The sequence below is a fragment of the Colias eurytheme genome, chromosome 16 (assembly GCF_061535395.1).
Source record: "Colias eurytheme isolate Ceu_HAF_F1 chromosome 16, ilColEury1 Martin Lab GWU primary, whole genome shotgun sequence".
Classification (NCBI taxonomy): domain Eukaryota; kingdom Metazoa; phylum Arthropoda; class Insecta; order Lepidoptera; family Pieridae; genus Colias; species Colias eurytheme.
Genome location: NC_142995.1, coordinates 4,449,615 through 4,460,013, shown reverse-complemented (window position 1 = coordinate 4,460,013; position 10,399 = coordinate 4,449,615). Strand labels below are relative to the sequence as shown.

The 10,399-nt window shown below is 35.9% G+C and overlaps 1 protein-coding gene across 1 annotated transcript; it reads right to left on the bottom strand.

Moving 5' to 3' along the window:
• Positions 1–2,752: 2,752 nt before the first annotated feature.
• Positions 2,753–10,399, bottom strand: Grip75 (gamma-tubulin complex component 4). Its single transcript, XM_090110776.1, has 12 exons — positions 10,213–10,399; positions 9,990–10,122; positions 9,577–9,871; positions 8,711–8,891; positions 7,747–7,955; positions 7,400–7,526; positions 6,356–6,512; positions 5,460–5,600; positions 4,783–4,957; positions 4,159–4,357; positions 3,550–3,713; positions 2,753–3,072 (listed from the first exon to the last, which is right to left on the bottom strand). The coding sequence occupies exons 1-12, from the start codon at positions 10,270–10,272 to the stop codon at positions 2,910–2,912; spliced, it is 2,004 nt and encodes a 667-aa protein (XP_089966902.1). The 5' UTR covers positions 10,273–10,399; the 3' UTR covers positions 2,753–2,909.

The following is a 10,399-nucleotide window of genomic DNA, read 5'->3' as shown; positions in this document are numbered from 1 at the left end:
TATAACCTCCTTTGAGCTTAGTATACCAACAGTGGGACACCCTGTATATATTTCCATGGTTAAAAGCAATGTCTTATAGCACAGATAAAGGAAAAATTGCCAAAACTTACATTTTAGAGTTACAACATAATAAGTAGGTTTGTTCGGAGCACTCGGTGTGCGACTCCGACTCACACTTGGCCGGTTTTTTTTTGCCCCACCCTGTGCCCATGGCTAGCTACGCCCATGGAGTGGACTATTTCTTGTCAGATGTGTTTTAGCTTGCATTATAAATAAAATAATATCGAATATTACAAACTCATACATATTTTTAACATTTACAACAAACAGAATCTTATGATAGGTATATGAAATTATCGAGTCCTCCAAAACAGCTTGACATGAAATTATTTATGCATATTGGGTAGGGGAAGGACTGTACAATATGTGTAGGGTGGGTAGGAGTCACTCAGGCTGTTTTCCAATTAAAGAGCATAATGCGACTCCGTGCCGCACAATGCCGAATTATGCTGATGCTTAATTGGAACATGAAACGCACCAGCAGGTTGCGCTAAGTTCAGTGTTGAAAAAAAAAATATTCATAGAGTTAGCAATAACCTCATTAATGTGTAAATAAAGTGGTATACATAATAATTTTGAAAAATATTTACGGTTATTTTAAGTAATTTGGATTTTGATTATTTCATTAACATTTTTTTCAATGTTTGTACCTTCATCCATACTTATATTTATTTTTTTAACACAATTTGAATTAACTTTGATTATTTCGAAAAAACTACAATGAAACGAAAGCTTTATTTTTTTCCAACAACTAATAATTACTAACGATAAATCGATTGCACGCATCAATTCACGCGCATTACTTTTTCTAGTGCTCGATTGTGCGAAGCGTTGCTGTAGTTGGAACATTCAACCTTATGCATTATGCCGCACAATGCGCTCTAGTGCTGTAATTGGAAAACGGGGTCAGTTTCTGAGACAGCTATTTGTTTGGTATTTGACAATGTATTTGAGGTTAGGTTAGGTTTAATTAGTCAAATCCCATGATTTTAGGATAATAGGGGAAATCGCTAGTAGACTTTCAAAGTTCCAATTATTGCCTTCCCCCCTCTGTGGGCTGGCACTCGCTACGCTGCGCTTCGTTCGAAACTAATGTGTGAAACTAATGTGTTGGGAGAAGAAGAAATTGATGATGATGATGATTAAATAAAACATTTGTTTTGTTATATTGTTGTTTTATTTGTTACTTGAACATTAAAAAAAAAACATTTTTAACATATACAATTGCAATTTACACTTTTTAATAAAGTTAAAGCCAACGACGTCATAACCTAATTGACACCTATGTCTTATTTTTTACGAAGATACGTTTCAGACAACATCCAGGGTGCGGGGTGCGGGGGAGCGGTAATTAGCGCATGCGGATCAAGAAGATGATATCTAATACACTGGAGATTTCAGTATGAACATTAACTTGTAACAAGAAAATATGACCTTGAATGACGCCTGTATGTTTTTTTATCCCTTTCACACCCACTTGCCAAGTTAGGTTAAGTTATTTTAAGTTGTACTCATTATTCAAAAGTATTGTATAAACGTGTTCGCCTTATATACGATGTCGATTAGGTTATGACGTCGGTGGTTAAAGTATTCATAATAGAAGTATAACATAAATTAACAAAAAAATATTTGCATTTCATATGTTTGCAACAAGGGCTTATTTAATTGATTGTGCAATTATGAGAAGTTCAAATCTGTTTACATGAAAGTATGTTATCGGTCAAAGCTCTACATTTCGAGTTATCAAGTACATTTTGAGAACTGTCTTGCAGAATGCAAAAATTAGTGCTGACTCTCTGATCTCTTCCATTACTTGAACGTACTTTAGTAATAGTAGTCAGTAGTAAAGCAATTAAGACATATTATAGACTCTTTATGCGGTTATTACTTATTATCATCCGGTGATGCGACAGCTCAGTTGTCTCCTCTTATATAAAAAAAAGTCAGCACCGCTCAGCCGCTCGCGCACTGGCGCCAGTAGCTTGCATGTACACAGTGTAACCACGCGCAGTATGTACACGTGTGACGTCACGTCAGTAGCGCAGTATGTACACGTGTGACGTCACGTCAGTAGCGCAGTATGTACACGTGTGACGTCACGTCAGTAGCGCAGTATGTACACGTGTGACGTCACGTCAGTAGCGCAGTATGTACACGTGTGACGTCACGTCAGTAGCGCAGTATGTACACGTGTGACGTCACGTCAGTAGCGCAGCATGTACACGTGTGACGTCACGTCAGTAGCGCAGCATGTACACGTGTGACGTCACGTCAGTAGCGCAGCATGTACACGTGTGACGTCACGTCAGTAGCGCAGCATGTACACGTGTGACGTCACGTCAGTAGCGCAGCATGTACACGTGTGACGTCACGTCAGTAGCGCAGCATGTACACGTGTGACGTCACGTCAGTAGCGCAGCATGTACACGTGTGACGTCACGTCAGTAGCGCAGCATGTACACGTGTGACGTCACGTCAGTAGCGCAGTATGTACACGTGTGACGTCACGTCAGTAGCGCAGCATGTACACGTGTGACGTCACGTCAGTAGCGCAGCATGTACACGTGTGACGTCACGTCAGTAGCGCAGCATGTACACGTGTGACGTCACGTCAGTAGCGCAGCATGTACACGTGTGACGTCACGTCAGTAGCGCAGCATGTACACGTGTGACGTCACGTCAGTAGCGCAGTATGTACACGTGTGACGTCACGTCAGTAGCGCAGCATGTACACGTGTGACGTCACGTCAGTAGCGCAGCATGTACACGTGTGACGTCACGTCAGTAGCGCAGCATGTACACGTGTGACGTCACGTCAGTAGCGCAGCATGTACACGTGTGACGTCACGTCAGTAGCGCAGCATGTCGGTGACGGAGCGCGACAGGTGCGCGTGTGCGCTGAGCCAGCGGTTGTAGTCCAGGCGCATGAGCAGCCGCGCGAGGTGTACTCCACTTGGCCGCTCGCGCACTGACGCCAGCAACTGCATAAGCTGAGTTACTAGCTTGTTGAACCTTTAAAATAAATATGAAAATTCAAATGTGCTAATGATACTAGTTTTGTATATAAAAAATCTATACTAATATTATAAAGCTGAGTTTGTTTGTTTGAACGCGCTAATCTCGGGAGCTACTGGTCCGATTTTAAAAATTCTCTCGGTGTTAGATAGCCCATTTATCGAGGAAGGTTATAGGTTATATTATAACATCACGCTACGACCTACAGGAGTGGAGCCACGGGGGTGAAACCGCGCGGAGCAGCTAGTTACTGATAATTGGGTTTATATTTTTAATATGCAGTAAATGATAGTCATTTATATGTGCGTCAACTACGTTACCAGCCTCTTTAACATGCCAATAAATAAATAATTTAGAAAAATGACTGATAAGAATACAATAAAAATTTTCAGGTTGGGAAAACACTGTAAACTGTTAATTATAAAATTACTCTTAAAAATAAATGTATTTAATTCATACACCGTTCTTTATTACCTTTCAGAATATCCCCGTATGTAATAATCTTCTTTAGTAGGATCGGATGCGAACTCACTGTGACTGCAGAAGGAATGGCACAAACGCAATAACTCCACTATATTACTTAGAACCGGGTTGTTGAGGCAATCCAATGTGTTACTCGATGTGTCACCATCTTCCGACTGAAAAATACATTTTGATTTTTAGATAATAAAGAAAGATTAGATAATTCTAATGACATATCTGTAATGTATAAATATAATTGTACAAATTAAAAAATCAAATGGAGAAATAAAATTGATTGAAAATTTTAAAAAATCCTTTCGAAAGAACCTAAAAAAAATAATTAATGAAATTGAAAATATTATTCATTTCGGTTCACCTAAAAAACCAAGATAACGAAATTTCATGAACACATTTCTTAACTTCACCTTAAGTCAAATTCTACCCAGAATACATTCTGGCCAGAATACAGTCAGCCCAAAATACATTCTGCGCAGAATAAATTCTGCCCAGAATACATTCTGCCCAGAATACATTCCGCCCAGAATACATTCCGCCCAGAATACATTCTGGATAGAATTTGACAATAATAAACAACAAGTACACAAAAATTTTCCCACATACCGTTACAGTCAAAAACGACTGGCTCAGTACATCAGCCAGAAAGTTAGCATGGGCCCTTTTTAATTTTTCAAAGTCATTAGTGCTTTCCACCTCAGCCATAAGACGAGAGAAGTTGGTCTCTAGAACATCCGCTTGTAAATAGTGTTGTAGATTGTCCATTAGGAACATTAGCTTGTTGTGCAGTTGGCATGTACTAAAACTGTGAGTGGAGAAATTATTTAAAGATAATTGTGGTTTAAAAGTGAGCTCTTATCTACACTAACATTATTAAGAAGTAAGATTTGATTGTTTGTTTGAATTGAATAGGCTCCAAAACCACTGGACCGATTTGAAAATGTCTTAAACATTCATTAAGAGAAGAAATAGCTCACAACGCGTCGTGGCCACATTACAAGATCCATATTGTAAATTTTGCTATCTTGAAATATGTATTTACTTTAATCTAATCAAAAAAATAAAGCTGTTTTACATACGGTTTGGTTCTAAAATCAAGTGCTTAACTACACCTTTTCAATTAGGAGTCTTAATTATTTTTAAGGTCCCACTACAAAATGTATGTATGTATATAAATGCTGAACTAGTAAAAAGAAAGAATGTTCGAAAGGCAAATTTAAAATATCTTACCGTGTAGAATGTTTATACGTCTTCCATAGCTTATGCAAGTCATGTTGCGTCTTCTTAATGCGCAAGAGCAGTCGGAACATATCGTTGTATCTCGCCAACACTTCTGGCGCGAAAAGCAAGTGTAGCGGCCATTTGAAGTCGTACTTGAGAATAATTGTTGACCAACCATCTGCCACTAGCGCAAGGAAAAAATCTTATTTTTATAATGAACTGAGACCCGCCCAGGGCTTCGCCCGCGCAGTCAAAAAAAAACCCGCATAGTTCCCGTTCCCGTGGGATTTCCGGGATTGCGTCATTTTCCGGGGATAAAAAGTAGCCTTTCCTTTCTCGGGTATCAAAATATCTCCATACCAAATTTCATGAAAATTGGTTCAGTAGTTTAGGCGTAGGTATAATATTATTATATTATATTATAGTATGGATTCATTATGTGAAGCTGGGTTTTTACCCAAATATTTATTTTGCTCAATATTTTTTATTGTATTTGATTGATACATTAATAAAATGTAATAATATCGTGATGAGATACTAACATCAAAATCTTATTACTCTACTACATCTCCATAGCCTTTATTTTTTAATTACACTTTCTTACGTTGAAAAGGAGACTTTTTTTGTGAAGATCATATTCAATTCATATTTTCACAGTTGAAATTCAAAATAATAGGAATCCATACCTGTACTACTGCTGTCATCAAGAGAAGAATTAGCAGATATATTTGGTTTAACATATGGCAATTCAAAACTGAATTTCTCGATATCAGCACTGCTACCCAATAACACAGCTCGAGCCGCTAGTTGAAATGCTTGATTCATATCTATAACAATAAATATTAAATAAGGTATAGCAAAGTGATTTCCCCTTTTAATGGCATCATGCTTCAGACTACACACTTCAATGTGTATTTTTAATACCATATAAGTTTTCATAATGTACTTGTGAGGCTATGTGCCATTAAATAAACGTTTTCTTTCTTTCAAAGAGGGTATTCTTAGTAATTACAACTGTTGATTGTCATTGAACTTTTCCTAAGGTTTCAAACATTAGTAATATATTATTTAAAGCACTGCTTTGTCTAAGAATTCAGTAGATATAGTAAGTATGTCATGTATTCAGTATTTGTAACAATAATCTATACTAATGTAAAAGCTGAAGAGTTTATTTATTTGATCGCGCTTATCTCAAGAACTACTGGTCCGATTTGAAAAATTCTCTCGGTGTTAGATAGCCCATTTATCGAGGAAGGCTGTAGGCTATATATCATCACGATAAGACCAACAGGAGCGGAGCACAGCTAGTATGCAATATATGAAGAAGCCTTTTACACACAAAGGCCATTCTCCCATTACGATACGCACAGGCGATTCAAGTATCCTGCAAGTCTCGGAGACTAGTCGCCGCGGAGTATCTCACATACATTTGTATGTAGGCTCGCACACTACGCTACCGGTACAATGTATGTGAGATATTCCGCGGCGACTAGTCTCCGAGACTTGCAGGATACTTGAATCCGCGCCTCTGCGTATCGTAATGGGAGAATGGCCTTAATGTTGTAGTTATGTTTATTGTTACCTCTAGTAGAAGTCCGTGTAGTGGGTTTGTCGAGAATATGAGAAGTAAGTCTTAATAGTTCGAGAAACAGCTCTCCTCTACCCAAGAGATAAAAGTCCTTCATTAAACGGAGCTCATGTAAGAGTTGCGCTTCTTCTACTGCTACAGTCCAGAGATGCTGCAATTATATCAATAAAATATAAAAAAAAATATTTTTAAAAATTAAAAAAAAATACATAAGTACTAACTTTCAATATTAAATGAAAATGAAAAATGAGGATTCAAATTTTGTATTCTTAAAAAAAATTCTTCACTGTGCTCTATGTCTTTTCAATAAATACTCAAACATTTATTTATTCAAATAGACTTCTTTTAGAAGCACTTTCGAATCGTCATTACATATTTTTAACATTTACCACCGATTTGGAAAGCAGTAGGTATCCATGGAGAAGAACCGGCTAGAACCATAGTTGCTCATTTAAAATCCATACTAATAATATTATAAATAAATAAATAAAATAAATAAATAAATATTATAGGACATTATTACACAAATCGACCTAGTCCCACAGTAAGCTCAATTAAGGCTTGTGTTGTGGGTACTAGGCGACGATAAATATAATATTTAATAAATACATATATATAGATAATAACACCCAGACCCAAGAACAAATATTTGAGTTCATCACACAAATATTTGCCCTGACCGGGGATCGAACCCGGGACCGTCGGCTCAGTAGGCAGTTACTTTACCACTGCGCCAACCGCGTCGTCGAAAAATGCGAAAGTAACTCTGTCTGTCTGTCTGTTACTCAATCACGCCTAAACTACTGAACCAATTTTCATGAAATTTGGTATGGAGATATTTTGATACCCGAGAAAGGATAGGCTACTTTTTATCCCGGGAAAATGACGCAATCCCGGAAATCCCACGGGAACTATGCGGGATTTTCTTTGACTACGCGGGCGAAGCCGCGGGCGGAAACCTAGTCATGTATATTTTTGTAATATGTAAATCCACCTCAGCCATTCACAAAGAAAATATGTAACAATGTAATCACAAACCTTTGTAACACACTCCTTGATATCTCTAACCACATTTTTCAAGTTACAAACTTCAAACTCATCGGGATTTTTCAGTTTTTGCAACTTTTCATGAAACTCGGCTTCTTTTTCTTCCCAAATTGTAAACCTATTATGTAAATAAGTAAGTATGAATGAATTAGAAAATATGTATTGTCGTTAAATGAGATTATTTTATGAACAGATTAAAAAAATTATGCATCTGACTTTAATAAATGACTAGAACAAATTTTTATGGGAAATGAGATATAAAAAAAATATATACCGGCCGAATTGATAACCTCCTCCTTTTTTGAAGTCGGTTAAAAATCAAGAATTCTCTTGCTTACCTCCTAGATTCAATATTTATTTTCTGCAAAGGCATAACAGCTCTATTCATACTGAAATTATTATTCTTCTTCACTTTCTTAGGATCAAATCCAAACAATATAACAGTTTTTCCAACAAATAGTATTTCTTGTGCCAAAGACAATGGTATAAAGTATGGTATCATAGTGGGATTCAAATTATAGCCACAATCCAGGGGAGTTTGTTGCAACTGAAAATAAACTATTTTATTGATGAAAATGGTTTCAAATATATATTTTTTATTATTTTTATTATTCTAGATAGATTATTCTAGATAGGAAAGTGCTTGACCACAATCTCGCCTGATGTAAAGCTGAGATGTGGTCTAAGATGGTACGCCCTTCCCTAGTTACCTAGGTACCGGTTCATTCTTTGCTTGAAGACCCCCATTAATTATACATATACATTTAAACTACTACTATCAGAGAACTATGTACAAAATGAAATATAATTAGAATTAGAATTTAATAAAAAATATGCCACAGACAAAGACTATCTATGATTTAGGATAACAAAAATGATTTAGTCTATTTCATTGCTTAATCTATATCTTCTTATATATACAAATGAATCGCAAAATGTGTTGGTAAGCGCATAACTCGAGAACGGCTGAACCGATTTCGATAATTCTTTTTTTATTATATTCCTTGAAATACGAGGATGGTTCTTATGTAGAGAAAACGTAAGCATGTACCACGGGCGAAGCCGGGGCAGACCGCTAGTATTATATAAAAATGAAACCAGTTTTCCTTGGTCATGGCATCACGCGTGAACGGGTGGACCGATTTCGATAATCCTTTTTTTATTATATTCCTTGAAGTACGAGGATGGTTCTTATGTAGAGAAAACGTAAACATGTACCACGGGCGAAGCCGGGGCGGACCGCTAGTATAAACTTTAATTATAAAGACATTAAATTAAGTTCAAGATCTTTGAAACACTCACAGTGGATACCAGAGACTTGTCTCCAGTGTTAGTTGTGGATGGGCAGGACAAAAATGTATCGTTTGAATCATCTTTCTTCACACCATATACAAAGAATTCTTCATAGGGATCCTTTAGTTCTCCATACAGCAGCCAAGTGCAGAGTTGGTTTATAAATACTGCATTTATACAAGAAAAAATTCTGAAAAAAAGCTTGAAAATTGTATAATATCTTCTATCATATTTTATCTATATTGCTAAGTGAAATACATAATTTCCACAACCTCTATAATGCAGTAATTTGTGCTCATATGCATGATTATGCAGTTTTAATAGAGTCAAATCAGGCATTGCATAAAAAAGATAACAAAGGATTCAAAATAATTTGGAAAATCCAAAAGTGCACGCCTCATAATTTTTTTTTAATAAATATTTATTAATTATTATTTTTGTTTATTTAATAACAATTAAACCACATCGAATCAGACCCTGAAAAATGAAAGGGTTCTATTCCTGAGCATACTCAAGCATAAGAGAAAAAAAAAGACTCGATTAGTAAAGTATTTCGGTCGCTATCGTGTTAACAAGAAAAAGGATCCGCACATACAGACACACGGACATCCAAGACAGAACTTTTTTAAACTGTTTTTTAACTAATTAGTTAAAATAACAAAAATGACAGCAAAAATATCATGAATGTTAAAAATAGTGTTTTTTCTTAATATGTGTGTGTATGTATTATCTTACAAGTGCAATGTATGATACATAAAGACATTTTAAGTTTGAAAAATCAGATGTTTTGCGCGAAGTGACAGTAGTACCCACCTCAACGCTTCGCTTATGAGACGTGCAATTAGCAGATCTCAATACAATTATTTAATACTTACTTGACAATTGCCTCATGCACCATTTCATTGCCGCTCAAAATATATTGATGCAGGAGGCTTAATATTTGACAACCAACCAATCTTCTTTCTTTGATAGTTGTTATAATTCTATTCAATGTGTTAAACAGGCCCTGAAACTTCTCAACATAGCTATATACAAATGAAAGTGTATAATTTTTGTTGGCTATGACTAATTCTTCAACATCTTTAAGGGTTTTCTTATAAGTTTGTAACACTTCTGTAATTCCTTCACTAAGAGCCTGGCCGTATAAGCCAAAAGTCCTGTGTCCTGATGCTATAAAATAAAAAGTACTTATGGTTATTTTAAAATAATAAATTCGTTCAATTTGACTGTTTAATAAATTTATTATATAATATCAAAAATGTAACATAATAGTTATATTGTAAATTACCTGAATGTTCCCTCCTTGATTGGAAACTAGTTGCAATCACAAAGTTTTGAATCTTGCGGTGACCCTTTGCGATTCCGCAAATTCTTTTAAAAATAGCCGCATCACCCTCATGACCGTAAGTTACTGGCTCTTGCTAGGTAGTAAATACATTAATTATTTAAATAATTCTGAAGTTATTTTTACAAAAAAAAATGTATTAGCCCGCCCGCCTTTAAATACTTGCCTGTAGCCCTTCTGCTACTTGTGAACAATCCCAAAGTATTAATAACGCATCGTGAATCATTTTGCGCCAGTTTACAGTTCGGTATCCAATTATTTCAAGTGTTAAATGTTACATACATTGCTATTAGAATGATATTTTAGATTTTTCAAAATAAACAGCTCGCTGCTCGACCCTTGTTCAAATTTCA

Bases quoted from the DNA above. Each gene is read 5' to 3' on its own strand.
- Grip75 (XM_090110776.1), bottom strand. From the start codon at position 10,272: ATGATTCACGATGCGTTATTAATACTTTGGGATTGTTCACAAGTAGCA. The intron at 10,123-10,212 runs GCAAGTATTTAA...TTTACTACCTAG, and splicing joins AAGTAGCAGAAGGGCTACAG to CAAGAGCCAGTAACTTACGG. The intron at 3,073-3,549 runs GTAATAAAGAAC...TTTATTTTAAAG, and splicing joins ATACGGGGATATTCTGAAAG to GTTCAACAAGCTAGTAACTC.